Source organism: Xyrauchen texanus, chromosome 46, assembly GCF_025860055.1.
Source record: "Xyrauchen texanus isolate HMW12.3.18 chromosome 46, RBS_HiC_50CHRs, whole genome shotgun sequence".
In the NCBI taxonomy this organism is placed as follows: Eukaryota; Metazoa; Chordata; class Actinopteri; order Cypriniformes; family Catostomidae; genus Xyrauchen; species Xyrauchen texanus.
This window is the reverse complement of record NC_068321.1, coordinates 27612390-27629875: the sequence shown is the minus strand read 5'-3', so window position 1 is coordinate 27629875 and position 17486 is coordinate 27612390. Positions and strand designations below refer to the sequence as shown.

Sequence of the window (17486 nt, the reverse complement as noted above, 5' to 3'; positions counted from 1 at the left end):
TTAGCAACTGGCCAATTTGGTTACTCCGTGTGACTCTACCCTCCCTAGCAACCAGGCCAATTTGGTTACTCCATGTGACTACCCTCCCTAGCAACTGGCCAATTTGGTTACTCCGTGTGACTCTACCCTCCCTAGCAACCAGGCCAATTTGGTTACTCCATGTGACTACCCTCCCTAGCAACTGGCCAATTTGGTTACCCCGTGTGACTCCACCCTCCCTAGCAACCAGGCCAATTTGGTTACTCCATGTGACTACCCTCCCTAGCAACTGGCCAATTTGGTTACCCCGTGTGACTCCACCCTCCCTAGCAACTGGCCAATTTGGTTACCCCATGTGACTCTACCCTCCCTAGCAACCGGCCAATTTGGTTGCTTAGGAGACCTGTCTGGAGTCACTCCGATCGCCCTGGATTCAAACTCCAGGGGTGGTAGCCGTGCTTCCCAGGCCCCCTAAGACTTTAGTTATTAATATTTTGTCAATTACTTTTATTTTTCTCTTGGGCCTGCCGGTAACCTTAAAGGTACAACTGGAATGCTGTATGGACCAATCAGCATCCAGGACCAGAATTAGCCATTCTATAAATAGCTTCATATAAAACAAAAGTCTACATTATTTTCTCATTTAGATAGTTTGTGTGTGTGTGTGTGTGTGTGTGTGTGTGTGTGTGTGTGTGTGTGTGTGTGTGATTGACAGCCACTCTGAAAAGGAGAAATGCTCTCAGCATCTGTGTGAAGGTGCTGTATAGTTAAACTGCCCTGTAATTGTGTGAGTGCTGCGGCCGGCACGCATTCATCATCACAGGAATGACAGAGTAAGACATTTAAAAACACCCCTCTCTCTCTCTCTCTCTCTCTCTCTCTCTCTCTCTCACACACACTCACTCACTCTCTCATTTGGACATGCTCATTTTTAAAAGACATCAGATTACACACAGGGTTTCTCACAACTCAGGTTCAGAGTTCACAGCATTCACAGAAGGGTTCTATTAGCACACGAAGACACACTGTTTAAAGTCAAGATGAAATCTAAATTGACTATTTACTTTCTTAATACACATTCCTGCTGTTATTCTGAGCGCTACATCAGTGCGTCTTATTGTAATTGCTCCACCTCTGAAACAGCTTTTCTGTTCTGCTGATGTAATCAAGGCAATGTGGGCAGCAAAATATAACATTAACCAATAAAATCATAGTCCATAAAATTAAGTTTCCTTTTCTTTCCTCTGTTGACTCACACTCACGTTATTCCAAATCTGTATGACAAAAGTAAACAGCGTCTTAAACTGACAGAGGAAGACAAGACAGCACACGATGGCTGTACTTAGTTTTTTTAATTTATGTTGACAAATGACATGTTGAGTTTGACATGTGACAGTATTCAAACTGAACAGCTGATGCAGCTCCAGTAATCCCTTTAGATGTTAATGACAGACTTCAGCAACTAAAACAAACCCACAGGACAGGAGGAGTACTTACAAAGACATGCATCCTCAAACACTTACACTCGCTTATTGAACAGCACTCGGCCAAAAACACTGTGGCGGGGGCGTGGTTGAGTGTCCGTCCAGGGAGAGGGGAAGCAGTAAGGATCCCTGGGTGACAATTAGATCTAACAGCTGTTTCTTGTTGCAGTAATTCGGGTAGAGCGATAAGAGGAGCCCATGCCAGAGCTCAGGGAGAGAGAGCTACACAGCAGTCACCATGCTAGCGTGTCAATATCATTCCTTTGAGTACTTATTTTGTTGAATAAAAAGTTTAAATGTTACCTGAACCCCGCTTCCTCATTCCCATAAACACACCTGGACCTGCCACGGTGGTGCCGAAACCTGGGGAAATCTGAGGAAGCTAGTATACCATCATGGAGTCCTTGCCATTGGCCGAAGTAATCATAACCCTCGCCAGCATGCATCAGGCATAACACTAGGCCCTGCATGAGCTCTGTTGAGGGCAAGATCAACGTTTCCAGGTGATTCTCCAGCTTAAGCGGATGACCAGGAGGCATTCTGTAGCTTGCTACACCAGGGGGAAATCCCAGCTAAGACCCCGGACCCAGCAATCTCCATGCCTCCAGTCACCCTTATGAAAATAGGCCCGCAGGATGAACCGGAGGCATTCCTCAAACTGTTTGAGCAGATGGTGGAGGTCTGGAAATGGGTGGCCCGCCTCCTGCCACTGTTGTCCAGGGAAGCCCAGCTTGTGGCCCAACACCTGCCTGCTGCAAACGTCCTGGTGTATGAGGACTTGAAGAAAGCCATTGTGCAACGGGTCAGCCGCAGCCCTGAGCAACAACGACAGCTGACACTGAGGGAGCGCAGCCACCTGTTTGCATTTGCCCAACAGCTCCATGATGCCTGCCGGAAGTGGCTGCTGGTGGAGGACGACGATGCCCAGGGAGTCGTCGATCTGCTGGTGCTGGAGCAGTTCATCCTTCGTCTGCCAATGGGTCCAGTGCCATCGTCCGTCGTCGCTGGAAGAGGACGTTCAGCTGGCTGGACCCATGGGTGGAGCAGCCCTCAGTTTCTCTCTCTCTCTCTCCACTCTCCCTCTCTGCCTTGCTTTCCCTCTACCCTGCCCTCCTGTTTCCCAGGGGCTATACAATGAACCACTTTAAAAACAAATAACAGGACCTTGTATTGAATTCTATACTGTACCGGTAACCAATGTAGTGAAGCCAATATGGGTGAACTGTGGTCCCTTCTCTTAGTATTAGTGAGCAGCAGTCTTAATCTGAAGATACTTCCTTGTTGGGGGGCCTGGGTAGCTCAGCGATTATTGACGCTGACTATCACACCTGCAGTCATGAGTTTGAATCCAGGGCGTGCTGAGTGACTCCAGTCAGGTCTCCTAAGCAACCAAATTGGCCCAGTTGCTAGGGAGGGTAGAGTCACATGGGGTAACCTCCTCGTGGTGATTAGTGGTTCTCGCTCTTGGTGGGGCGCGTGGTGAGTTGTGCGGTGATAAGATGCATGGGTTGACGGTCTCAGACGCGGAGGCAACTGAGATTTGTCCTCCACCACCCGGATTGAGGCACTACACCACCACAAGCGCATTGGGGACTGGGCATTACAAATTGGGGAGAAAAGGGGAGGGTCATGCCAAGAGGTAGCATTTACAAAGAAAACTAAATCGGACCTAAGACAGATCCCTGAGGATCACCATAGGTTATAGGTGCTGAGGAAGTAGAAACCAAACCTTACCGCAAAGAATCTACCTTTAAGGTAAGATATAAACCATCTTAAAACTGAACCTTGTAACACCACAGCATGCCTTAGACGACTAATAAGAATTGATGATCTATAGTATTAAATACCGCACTGAAGTCCAACAAAATTAAAGCAGCGCGATTACCTGAGTCACCAATTAGTAACAAATAATTTGCTACCCTTAACAGGGCTAATTCAGTACTGTGACCAGCACTAAATCCAGAACTTGTCTAACACATCGTTCTGAGTTACAAGACTTCAGCTGAGATCAAACTACTTTCTCCAAAATCTTGGAAAGACTTGGCAGCTTAGAGATTGGCCGATAATTCTTCAGATCCAAAGGATTTAAACTTGGCTTCTTCAAAAGAGGCTGAACAATTGCTTGCTTAAAGAAAAGTGGAACCACACCATCAACAAGACAACTATTAATGATAGACGTGATGTTAGGGCTAATGATATCAACCATCTCCTTGAGAAGGTGCACAGGAACATCATAACAGGGGCAAGTAGAAGTCTTCAGATGATAAATAATCTCTTTTACTTCTGAGAGAGAATCTCATCAAAAATCTCATCACTAACATTTACTATCACTGGATCAGGCTTGTAAACTGGAGGACGAAAACACTTTATTTTATCAACAAAAAAGTCAAAAACAGTTCACAAATATCCACAGAGGGGTTTAAATCAACTCTCTCCGGGTCCAGAAATCTATTAATGGTGTTGAACAACACTCTGGGAGATCCAACGTGTGACCCTTCTCATGAGTAGGGCCCAGGACAAACGGAGTGAAATTAAGAGAACCTACTAAATCTAAAAACTGAGATACCAAAGGTTTTTCAGGACAACAAACATGAATGTTAAAATCTCCCACAATTAAAATATTATCTGAGATAGAAATAGTTCATGACAAAAAGTCAGAGAAGTCTATAATAAAAATCTTTGTCTATACACAACCAAAACCGTGGCAATCCCCCCACCCCAACCAACAGTTCTGGGGGTGCTACAATCACAACCAGCTGGGGAAAGTTCAACAAGGGGGCTAAATTCATCATCATTAAGCCGTGTTTCCAAAATAAATAAAAAGTCCAATTTGTGAAAAAAGGATAAAAGTTTTATTTGAAATGAGTCTTGCATTAATCAATGCCATTTTTACTGAGCTGGAAACTCGAGAATTACCCGATGAGTAGCCTGAAGCTCCTGGCAGCCTCAGGTAGCGTAGATTGTTTGAGTTCACGCCTCTGGAGCAATCCTGCGGATTTCTAACGATAATCCACAGAGTCGGAAACCATAAGGCTGGGAAAACAGGCAGAAGACACGGTTGTCTCTGGAAATGAGTCATCATCAAGACATTCACAGTCAAGTTTCTGAAGACAGATGGCGATCTATCCAAAACTCTCTTAGTTCACGTGGAAAAACCAGTTCGTCCTCCAAATTTCCTCTTCCGTTTTTTCTTGCAATACACACATCCAGGTGAGAATACTCTCGCTGGAACCGGCAGAGTAAAAAGGTGAGTGAAAGATGCATTTTCCGCTAGTGGACAAGTCCACAACAACAGAACGAATATGCAAGTATTCAAGTAAAGGAAGACAAATGACTTAAAGCTGCTATAGCGAGCAGCCCCCTCTGTTGGTCAAAATAAACAATGCACGATTAACCTTGTTGCCGGTACACTTCAATTGGGGCTTTCTTGCCATGTATTTTCACTTAATGGACTGTTTTGAACATGCAGTAAAAATGGGGACATTTCCGGGGACAGCTCCAGTTGGGGACAGACTGTCAAAAACCGGGACTGTCCCCAGAAAACGGGGACATCTGGTCACCCTACTATTACTCACACCCTGCTATGTTATGATATGGAAACACTTTTACTCTAACATTTCATTTGAAAAACGAAACTTTTAACGCTTGTATTACAGGCACACCTACATATACACACATATTCCAAAGTGATTAGCTTGCTAGCTCACCTGATAGAGTGTTGGACTTTGTACTTGGTAGATCACGGTTCGAGCCTAGCCAAATATGCTGGCTGGCATGTGAAACGAAAACGATTTCATGTCGCATTTGCTTTTAGGACACTATAATTTAGGTTTAGATATTTGTTAAGGGTAAGGATGTCTGTTTTGTTCACCTCTCAGTTTTGTTTAGGACACTATCGGTTAGGTTTAGGTTAAAGTTTTAGGTTAGGGAGGAATGTTTTATTCATTAAAAGCCCCGACTAATCTTAACCTGAATAACCTCATCTGACTACGACACTATTTCACTCGCTTTTGGTGCCCCCTGCTGGACATTTCACTGGGAAACTGAAGCAAAATGTGTAATGAAGCATGTCATAGTGTTCTGTAAAAATTTTGCCACGGTCACGTAATATTCATGAGATCAGGCTGGAAATATTGCCTTCGATTATGAGAGTATTAAGCTGAATTTAAACTGACAACAATTTGACAAGCTACCAGAAGTCATTCACTTTAAATGCGTTTGACGATTTGAGGCTAAATTTAACGACTGGACAAACTTAACTCAAATGCACAATGATACACAATCAGAGCATTTGCGTGCACTTTAAAAGTTTGATTTCAGTTGGATTAAATCAATAATTCATCTTTGTAAATGCTTTAGTCCAACTAAAATTGTACCAATCAGATTTGTGCAAAGTCAGAATAACAGACCTAGATAATCCGATTGTAGCTCGGCTTTGCCCAGCATGCACACATTAAACATACCACAACTGAAATTGACATTTTGCATGTGCTCCAAATGATAGGTGACTATTGACATGTATCAGGGCTGGACTGGTAATCAGGCATACCATTTTCCCAGTGTGCCGATGTACTTTGCTGCCGATCAGGGGAGGACTAGCCATTGGGAAAATCGAGCCAGTCAGTGTGTCGGCCGCAAAACTGGCCGAATGTGCTGCGAGAAACTCTTGGATTGGCCCTACCCCTTTTTTTATGATAAAAAAAAATCTGTGCAGAAAATGCCAAAAATTTGGGCAGATTTTGTTTTGGCCTGTTAGTGACCAACAGTAAAGCTCCTGAGCAACTTTCAGCTTTCGAGAGTGCCATACTCGATTACTTGGCAAAAAGAAAAACCAGACCACCGTAATTAAAAATAAATCATAAAATCATATCTGCAAATTAGCAGAAGTAACAAGTGATGCACACGGAGGAGAGCTGGTCTGGAGAGCTCCAGGATTGAGCTGCCAGAAACACCCGCCAAACTCCAAGAGCCACGGCCAACATATTCCCCTCTGCCAGACGTTTACAAGACTTCACTTTCTTTCTCTAACTGACTGAGACGAGAGCAGGCTGATTGAGTTGGAGAGTTCTGCTGAACCAAAGCTGGCTAGATACAAAGACCTCTTTTGTATCCTTTATAACATCTAAGGTAAAACATCAATTGATTTACCAAATACAAGCACAGCTGTTAAGAAACACGAGGTTTGTTGATTTTGCTTTCATTTACAGCCATTTTTATTGAAGTGCTAACATTGTGTTCAAATAAAATGACTGAGCAGCTACTTCGATTTTTATTGCTAATAAACACAATGGTGGTCTTTTCAAAAGGGTCTTCATTCTTAAAATCCAATCTATGAAAGGAATTCTTTCTCTTTTCTGTGCCATTGCAACCTTCCTTTTCAGTGGCCTCTGGATGGCAGAACAGCTCGCCCTGGACTCAACAGGACCCGGAATGTTCGCTCTCTTGCCATGACGGAAGGGAGGAAGCTGTTTGTATTTACAGACAGCAAGTGATGGGACACCCTCGTTAGAGCAGGGCTCACTGAGCCACATGACAGATGGACCGCTGGGGTCATGTGACCACATTGCTCACTCCAGCACCCGTGAGACGGAGAGATGAGAGAGGATGAGCAGGAGGGAAACGGGAGGACAGAGAGAGGCCAAGCGAATGAAGGGGAAAGTTTAGGGGAGCACAAAGAATCAAAGTAATTACAGGCTGGGTCCTTACATTGGATTTGTCACGTTGCCATTTTGCATTTCCACTAGATTGTTTTTTAATTTAAATTGAAATGTATACATTGGCAGTGTTTTCAAGGTATCTTTTTATTCATACAGTAAAAATGAAAGGTGACTGAGGCTGTCAGTCCCTAATATTTTGCCTAATATCTCCTATTATTAATTACATATACTTTATATATATTTACAGTAAATATTATATTTAGTATATATAGAAATTCTTAAACTACTTCAAAGAGTTCTCATCAAAAATCCTCCACGTGCAGCAATGACAGCTTTGCAGATCCTTGATATTCTAACGGTCAGTTTGTCCAGATACTTCGGTGACCTTTCACCCCACACTTCCTGTAGCACTTGCCATAGATGTGTCTGTCTTGTCGGGCACTTCTCACGCACCTTTACAGTCTAGCTGATCCCACAAATGCTCAATGGGGTTCAGATCCGTAACACTCTTTTCCAACTGATCTGTTGCCCAATGTCTGTGTTTCTTTACCCACTCAAACCTTTTCTTTTAGTTTTTCTGTTTCAAAATGTGAGGCATCTATTTCTCAAACTAGAGACTCTGATGTACTTATCCTCTTGTTTAGTTGTTCATCCGTTCTGCATAACGTGGCGGCTCATTTAGCTTATCGCAGCACATTCGGACCGCTCGGTTCTCCTGATGGCCAGTCTGCCCCTGATTGGCCCCAAAGTGCACCGGCCCACTGGGAAAATGCCCAGTATACCAGATTACCAGTCCAGCCCTGATCATGGGCCAAAGACAGTTGGGCCCGAAAAAGCCCTGAGAAGGCACGATGAAGCCCTGGAAGTGACAGTTAGAATGCAACAGGCCCTAGCACATACTAGCATGCCCTCATTTGGCCCGATAGTGGAAACGTGGTTAATGTGGTTGTGTCAGGCTGGACAGGCTGCTCAAAATAAACAGTGAAATTGATATAGTGCCAATGAGACACAGTGTTTAAAGTTTTCAAGGAAATCAACCTACTTATAGTTGTTTCTGCATAATAAACTGGTATAGGAGAAATTACTGTAACATTGTAAAAGTTACACACTTCAGCACATATAGTATATGCGCAATGCTCTACCCGTTGAGCTTCCTACATAAAAGGCACATATGCATTTGTCTAGTATCATTGACTAACGCTTACATACATAGTGGTCAAATAAACAGTGTTTTGCACAAAAACTCAAGCTTAAATGGGATCAAACAGCTGATGTCTTGAGATACATGTGAGACAAGAGAGAGGCAGAAAGAGAGACACAAAAGATTTGAACAAGCCTTCGTGAGTATCTTCCCACATTAAAGAGCTCTAGACAAGCAGGTGAGCCGACACTGAGAGCCCCTCTCCTTTCAACTCCTGCCACTTCAAACGGCCCCATGAGGAGGTGACACTGGGCCCTCAGCACCACAAACAAAGGTGCAGGGGCCAAGAGGGGTGGAATCACAAGAAAAAAAGACCCTTTGTGTGCCTGTTTTTGTTGAAGAGTCACAGAGTTCCATGCAGCAACTATTACGCTTGGCACGGTATGACTGTAGGGTGTTTTCATATAAATTATCATCATTTTATGTTGATGGCTGATCTGCAATAGCTTTAATAATGTCACCAGAATGTTAAAACTAAATTATCAGCTTTCAGTAAACTATTCCTTTAAAGCAGTTATAGACTAAATTAAAGCGCTTCTCAGAACTAGAGGCCAGTATCTCTACTTAATAATGATTATAATTTTAACACTGACATTAACTCTTTCAGATCTTTGTGGCTTTAATCAGACAATAGTGGGTCCTTATGCCAACAAACTAGGAATAACCAACAGATGCCCCTCGCTCTCCCTCCTCTGCAGAGCTTCATGTATCACACCACAGACCCATGGTTAATGAGATTGAGAAAGGTTTCGCATTTCCCAGCAACCGATTGCAGTTGTTTTGGTTGAATTAAGATACTGCCCACCTTGGTTAACATTTTGTTCACTCAGAAAGGCTTGAGTAGCCCATTAGTCCAGCCCCTTCATGTTACTGTGAGGTGACCTAATCCTGTTCCAACACGATTGCAAACAGCGTTTGAAGTTTTCCTTACAGTTTAAGGGTTAAGAAGGGAAAACGGACCCCCTACTTTTGTGGCGATCTTCTTCAAGTCTGAATCATTGATGTGGGGTCTTTTGTCCAAGGCTCTCTTACGCCCTGACTCACTCAGCCGTATCGTAAATAGGTTTGGGGGTCACGGGTTCACAACAAGGTGACTGGACTGAGATTGGTGTGCGGCATTGCGTTTCAAAGACACAATACTTCACCTCAGTCCCCATTCTGAGTCTCCACCTTGACCAAACTCTCTCACAGCTCTCAAACATCTAGCAGCAATGATATGAATGCGTATTATTAGCATAGCATCCCAAAGGTGAGAGAAAACAAGAGAAGGGGCCCCTCAGTGCCAGTGCAGAGATGTGCGCTAACATTACAACACTTACAAGACAGACACCGATATTTAGCAACTCTTGGTATATCTTGTTTTCATTGTACTGCCAAGTTGTTTTCCAAAAAGCTGAGGAACTCTTTCTTTGTGGGTCTCTTTGTTAAAGTTTTGTGAGATTTTTCCAATCATGTTGGGTTAAACAACACTAAATTAATTTGCCTCAGTGCTATGGTTGCTGTAAAGATGTAATGTCACAGACAAGAATGACTTTCAAAATTAAACCACCGTGACAAGCTCAAATTACCCTTCTCATTAACTTTGACATTTCAGTTTAATGCATGGCTGACTGTCAAACAAAAACAGTGGAACAAAATTTTAGGGAAAGTGTCTTACCATGCCATACCCACATTCGGTTCCGTCAGCCAGAGGCATGTGTTGTGTACGACACCCTTTATGGTCACCCTCGGCACTGGTGCACCAAAGACGCTTGCACTGTTTCTGTATTTGAAATAATCATTTTGGTCAAAAGTGGAGAATTAAAGACTTGAACATTGGATAAATCTAACTCTACACTGTAAAGCCTATAGTTGTAATCTCTGAAACAATCAAGTTGTCCTAAATAAACATTACATCTATATTCATTGAATGTATTTGGCTAAAATGAAGAATTTAAAATGTCATGTATACAAAATTGAGCCTGTGGGGAATATCCATAAGCCCTTGTGCTTCAATATTTTTATCATGTTTGTGTGGTCAAAAGAAACTTAAATAAGGGCATTTAAATAATCTATTTTACGCTGTTTTATTGTAAACAGTTGTTTCACAATCACTGTTAGAGTTATCAATGTTCCTTTCGCTGAAGTTAGACCCTGTTCAATTCATGTTATTTATCATCATGCATAGCTGAATGGGCAGTTTTATGGACAATTCTGTGCAGAATTACATTTATTGGATCAAAATTTTGACTTACGTTAGTTTTATCATATTCAACAGTTATTAGATTTTAACAGACATCCTACCATAAATGGACAGACTTGAGAGCCGGGACCAAACATGAGTTCACACTGTCGGTTGGCGTTGTAGATTTGACCTGGAAGCTGGTTAGGAAGGTTATATGCTCTGCCTGAGGGCTCGTCCAGTAGACATTCACCATAACCAGTGCTGTTGAGATGAAGAAAAGAAAAACATATATAACACACTGGAAATCACTTCCATTAAAAAAGGACGGCTTCAAAGTTTTTTTTTATCCCAGTTTCTATAGAGACATGTGATTTGTGTGTGCTCAGAGTAAGTCAAAAATGAAACTTATTATGCAGCATTTCTTATTTTGCTTCATTTGGCAATGGATAAACTCACTGCAAGTCTTTCTGATTTCACACAGTGACTGAAGGCCAAATGTAAGCTCATGAGGTAACAGTGGGTGGTCGGCTTTGTTAGCTGCTGGTAACTGATTGACTGGACTTATTTAGACCTCCACTACAACAGACACCACAAAGGCAGCATTTCAATGTGGGAAAGATACAGTTTTTCCCAAGAAACACTGCAGCTACAGAAGGACAAGAGCTACAGATAAAGAAGCTGTAGAAGAACAGGTGCTCTGAGGGCAACACATTGATGCTCATTGAATTGCTGGGCTTAAAATCAATCTTAGGTGGTTTGCTGGTCTTAGTTGGTCTCATAGCCTGGTCAGGCTGGTCTCATTTGTTGGTCTAAGAGTAGTTTTGGAAACTTTTCTGCTGGTCAGGCTGGGTGACCAGTTGGCCGACCAGCTAAACCAGCTGAAGACCAGCTTGGCCAGGCTTGGAGTTCAGATAGGCCAGCTGACTACCATCTTGGTCAGGTTTGGAGACAATTCAGTCCAGAATGGTCAGGCTTGGAGACAAGATAGACCAAGCTTGGCCATGCTTGGAGACCAGATAGAGTAGCAAAAAAAACAGTTTGGCCAGGCTTGGAGACTAGATAACCCAGCTTGAAGATCAGCTTGGCTAAGCTTGGAGACCAGAAAGACTATGTGAGGACCAGCATGGCCAGGCTTGGAGACCAGATAGACTAGCTGCAGAAAAGCTTGGCCAGGCTTGGAGACCAGATAGACCAGCTTGGCCAAGCATGGACGCCAGATAGACTAGCTGCAGAAAAGCTTGGTCAGGCTTGGAGATGATACAGATTAGCTGAAGATCACCTTGGTCAGGCTTGGAGACCAGATAGACCTTTCTGGGCAGGTTTGGAGACTATATAGACCAGCTTGGTAAGACTGGGAGACCATATAGACCTTCTGAAACCAGCTAAGGCTGAATCAAGATGGATTTTTCAGCATGGTTTGAATAGCTCTTTGAACTAACAGTACCAGAGATCTAGGGATGTCTAGGCATTGATATACATTATTAACATCAATTTAAATTAGAAGCATCATTTGTGTGCTTTCATTTCACATCAGTTGCATTCCATTCAACATAGTCTGAATTAATAATTTTGGGAAATCAGAAGGGGGCGAAATAACATTTCTGTCGTGGTATATCACACACACATTATGAGCTGATTGTAGTCCAAGGTTTTTGTACTTCATTAATTAAGTTTGAGTTTGTAGGTTAGTGTACGAAACTGGTGTAACTGTGCAAACTGAACGATTGGAAATGGTGTTGTTTATTATGCAATTTCTCTATTTATTTAAGCTGTCAGACCACAAAAATACTGAAAATACATTGTGTAGGCTCTGTGAAAGATTCTTATACACAATATAACATCCAGTAATGGCTAGAGTAAATAATCAATGTCGTTTGATAATGATTTGGGTCGAATTTAATGGAAAACTTTGCAAGTTGTCCTCTGTGGCACTGCAGAATTTTTTCCAGTCTCCACAGACGGTGTGTGCGTACATACCATCCATCCATCCATCCATCTTCAACCGCTTATCCGAAGTCGGGTCGCGGGGGCAGCTGCTCCAGCAGGGGGCCCCAAACTTCCCTATCCCGAGCCACATTAACCAGCTCTGACTGGGGGACCCCAAGGCGTTCCCAGGCCAGTGTGGAGATGTAATCTCTCCAGCTAATCCTGGGTCTTCCCCGAGGCCTCCTCCCAGCTGGACGTGCCTGAAACACCTCCCTAGGGAGGCGGCCAGGGGGCATCCTTACCAGATGCCCAAACCACCTCAACTGACTCCTTTCGACGCAAAGGAGCAGCGGCTCTACTCCGAGCTCCTCACGGATGACTGAGCTCCTCACCCTATCTCTAAGGGAGAAGCCCACCACCCTTCTGAGGAAGCCCATTTCGGCCGCTTGTACTCGTGACCTAGTTCTTTCGGTCATGACCCAGCCTTCATGACCATAGGTGAGGGTAGGAACAAAAATTGACTGGTAGATCGAGAGCTTTGCCTTCCGGCTCATCTGTCTTTACGTGACAACGGTGCGATAGAGCGAGTGCAATACCGCCCCCACTGCCCCGATTCTCCGGCCAACCTCCCGCTCCATTGTCCCCTCACTCGTGAACAGGACCCCGAGGTACTTGAACTCCTTCACTTGGGGCAATACCTCCTTCCCTGTATGTGTGTGCGTACATACCTTCATGGAAAATAATTATTTTTAATTTGAGAATGCGCCATGTCATCCGCCAGATGCTTCAGGTGCACGACACTTTAATTAACCCTGCTGCTCACACTTTACCAAAGCTGTATAAAAATGTGTTTGAAAAGATGAAGGCTATTGTGCAACTAGCAGCCTTATTTACATCTAAATAAATCCTGAAATATATAGAAAATCATCAAGAAAATTTTCATGAAAGCGGCAATGATTCCAAGCCAGCAGAGAACCATTCAACAAAATAAACTTCACTTGCCAAAGTCTGTCCTCTGTTTCGCTGCTGAGTGCACACCTTTTCGCAAATTGAAGAAAGCAAATCAAGGGCTAGAAGAGCCGTCTAATGTGTAATTATGTGACTTATTGAAGTTGTTTGTGCAATTTGTCCTTGGCGGTGACATTAATCACCTGTTTCAGAAAACCATAGCTGATTTGGTCTTTCATTACCTCTCTTCACCCTTTACTCCAACTCAAAACACCTTTGTATTCATGAGGACAAAAGCAAATCTACTTCAACAGCAAGTGTTGTACTCAGGGATTCCTTTTTCTCAAAGAGTGGGAAAGGAGGTCAGTTATGATTGCAGCGTTGAGAGAGCGTCTCAACTATCCTGTCGGTTACAGAAGTGTCATAAACTCTCATCTCTCCGCACTTTGTCATCACCACATAAGAGTATGAGTTATGAGATTGTTAATAAAAGTAGCAAGACTGTGCCTAACAAAAGCCACTCTTAAAAAAACCCTCTGGAGCTCTTAAAGAGCGATACAATTACAGAATCCGGTAAGCTGAGACCATTTGCATCTTTACAAGTATCTCAGAACTGCACAAAAGAGAAGTTTTCTGTTAGTCCGTGAACTTAGGCCCTTTCACTCAGTTAACGTTCCCCAATACGATATACTCGGATTGGCACACAGTGCTACCCCTGAAGCCACGTTTGCCACCAACCTTTCTCATTTTGCATGATGTATCATTGGTTGATGCACGCACAAATGTAAAAACAAGATGGAAGAATGACTGATCGTCCAGCAAAATAGTACTGAAACAATAGAACACATCAGTATCAGAAGGTAATACAATGGTACTAAATGATTACCATCTTCATTTGCCATGGTTTTAACACGGTACTCCGAGGTACTTCAGAGAATACCATGGTACAAAAACCCTGGTATGGCCATGATACCATGTCCCAAAAAACATGGTAATACAATGATTCTCTTTTGTAAGTGAAAGACCAGTATATTAAAATACAAAACCTTCAGTACCCTCACAGTAGGGTTGTGCGGTATACCGGTACTACCAAAACATTGCAATACCCCAAAAATGTAAATGGTACGATATCATCTTGTTGTTAATTTAATTATCATATTAAAGTATGTTGCCATTCGCAAAATGTAATGTAATGTGAGAGTTTTGAGATGAAATCAAAGACAATTTGAAAATAATAATAAAAAGCCTCTATATGGCCAAGTGTGATCATTAAACAGTAGAAGGATGTAATTTAACGAAATAATATGTAGTCACATGTGCTGCCCGCCACAGTATGAATAAGAGGCGCCTCTCTGCCCTGTCGTCTCCTTCACACAAACACACACACACACACACACACACACACACACACACACACACACAAACATAAATGCAACACACAATGCCAATGCTTGATTTTCATGTAGTGTGTCCATTAGTATCCATCTGCAGATCCACAGATCAGTGTGTTGAGCGTATAAATGGCTGTGAACTCTTATAATAAACACTTTCTCCATTGCAGTCACGGGAAGCTTGATATAATGAACCCTTCACAAACAGGAAGAACTTCAAACATCTTTCAAAATAAAAGTCCCGCTGAAATGAGAGCTCTATTCAACAGATTGCGTGAAATTGAAGACATTACGACAGAAAAATATTGCTACTGTATAAAAGTGTAATATTAAATGCAGTCGCAATTATACTCATAGAAACAATAATATAATAATAAATGGTTATATTATTAGATTATTATCTGTAAGCAATATCACATAAGCAAGTGTACTGAATATCAGCATGTTGGGATTCAGCCTTTAGCCTCAGATAACAGATTGTTTTCATTTAACGTTTTAATTAATACTGTAAAGGTCTGTTGTGCATCTTTTCTTATTATTTTTTACCCAAAAATATATATATATTGTTGAAAAGTATTATATTTTCATTTTATTATAGCTGTACAGTATGTATTTGATTAAACACAATTTGTTACATTTCTTACATTTCATAACATTTAATTAAAACATTTAACATGGAATCCCAAAAAATGTAAACAGAAAAGGCTTCATTTGTATCTATAAGACTTCATGCTGTTCTTTTAGACAAGTTCTTTTTTTTATTTGTCACCTACGTATCGAGTTAGTATCGATACCGAGGTACCAGGGCTGGTATGGTACCGAAGCCAACATTTTGATATCACAGTACCAAAAAAAAAAAGAAACATAGTAAAACCATGGTACATTTCCAAAAAACATGGTACTTTTGTATTGGGTATGTTTTGTAAGGGAAACCTCAGTTGATGCTAGGCTGCACCCTTTTGGCAAAGGCACAAAGTCCACACCTGGGAATCATTTGGGCGGGTTTCAAAAAGTGAGTTTATTAAGGAAAATGACTCATGGGTAATATATTATAATTATTATTGCTGTATTCAGCAGGCACTGTGCTGGATGAAATCAGTAGCAGGTCAAGAGTCTGTCCCCACTAACAAAATGGTAAAACAGTCGTATAATTTTGAGAACCTCGGAGTATCCCGTAAATACCATTCAGCGTCATGGCATTACCATTTGATACCATAACTTCAACATGCTACCACACAGTACTTCTTTGGAAACCAACCAACACACGATTTACAGTATGTACCCTTACGCAAAATACTGAGGTAGTACCATGATATAGTCATGCCAATACCATGGTTCTTTTGATATATTCCATGGTATTCCAAGAAAACCAAAAAAACATTCCTTGTGAAAAAGTAACTTCACTGTACAAAAATACTGTGGTAGTACCATGGTACATTTATGTTCGTGTGGGATCTAAAACATCTCCTCCTCGTAATACTAATATACTACACTTCAGAATTCTCCATTGCAATGGAATAAAGGTTCGTTCACTCGTAGTGTTAAATGACCAACTCTCACTGAACATAAATGACTTCCTGTCTCTTTGTATCTACAAATCGCTGTCTGTGTGAAAACCCGTCAAAGTACTGACCTCAATTTCATTAATTAAGGACGTTTTTGTGCCATTCCAGTGGAACTTGATATATTAAGAGTTTAGCATTAGAATCAAGCCACTAAAAGCTGTTTTTGTCTCCGTTTCTGTCATGAACAGAGCGAGTAAAACCAATTGTTTTTCTAACTGCAGCTTCTAAAAGGCTCAATGAATGTCTGATGGACTGAGCTAATTGAGCGGACAGTGAAAACAGATTTCACGTTAGAGAAGCTAGAGGTTTGTGCAATTTAATCAATGATCGCCGGTGTTGAAGCACTATTTGGCACGTTCCATGAATAGGGTACAAACTAGGACCTCAAAAAACAATTCTTACGATAACTTTGAAAACAGGGTTGAATATGACATTTTTGGTCATTCAAATTAGTTTGAAAATGCCAATTAGGCAGATGAAGGTCTGATAGAAAAGTCATTCTATAGAAAGGTCTTTCTATTGGACAAAGTGTGTGTGTGCAAGCAACCTGTTTTGTGTGTATGTAAGCATGTTTGTGTGTGTGTGAGTTCTTTTTAGTCTGACAGGAGAGTGTTGCATGTTGTAGAGCTCTTGAGTGTGAATGGACACTCTAAACACAGATCCACTTGACTGAGTATCTGCGTGTGGAGAGCTGCAGACATCGGTGAAGTGTTTTGTCGCTCTGGATGACTTGAAACGCTTTTAAACGATGTTCCCACCAATGCACAGAGCGCCTGCAGCCAGACCGGTGCTCTCAACAATTGACCCATTTACGTCTATTCTAATTTCTCCTGGAGGAATTTTAGGAGAACCATCTAAGACAATGCTTTGTTGCTTGGCTGAAACTTGTTAGAAGAAAACAACTTGTCTAGTCTTGTATCTTTAGCTTTTGCTTTGTACTTTAATAAAACCTTGTTTAGATTCTATGACAAAAGGTACCGTCCCGGCCTAGTCCGTGTAACCTGGTCATTCAGCACACTGTAGGCTACCAAGAACTCCACAATACAAACTCTTATCAACAGGGCTTTCTTTAGTGGAGCTCCAGAAACCACTGGAGTGGACAGAAGATCAAAGGGTCACGTCCAGAGAAAATCTAATTATATCTGACATTTCCTGTCTTAAAGGGAAGCCC

At 42.1% G+C, this 17486-nt stretch overlaps 1 protein-coding gene across 1 annotated transcript in view; it reads right to left on the bottom strand.

Annotated features, from left to right (window-relative positions):
• The window catches only part of LOC127638196 (A disintegrin and metalloproteinase with thrombospondin motifs 20-like), a 130762-nt gene that overhangs the window by 83881 nt on the left and 29395 nt on the right, over window positions 1-17486 (bottom strand). The window contains exons 10-11 of the mRNA XM_052119621.1: window positions 10605-10746; window positions 9979-10083 (exon numbers count right to left, since the gene is read on the bottom strand). Of these exons, the coding sequence (XP_051975581.1) occupies window positions 9979-10083; window positions 10605-10746 (247 nt within the window). The remainder of the gene's footprint in view (window positions 1-9978; window positions 10084-10604; window positions 10747-17486) is intronic.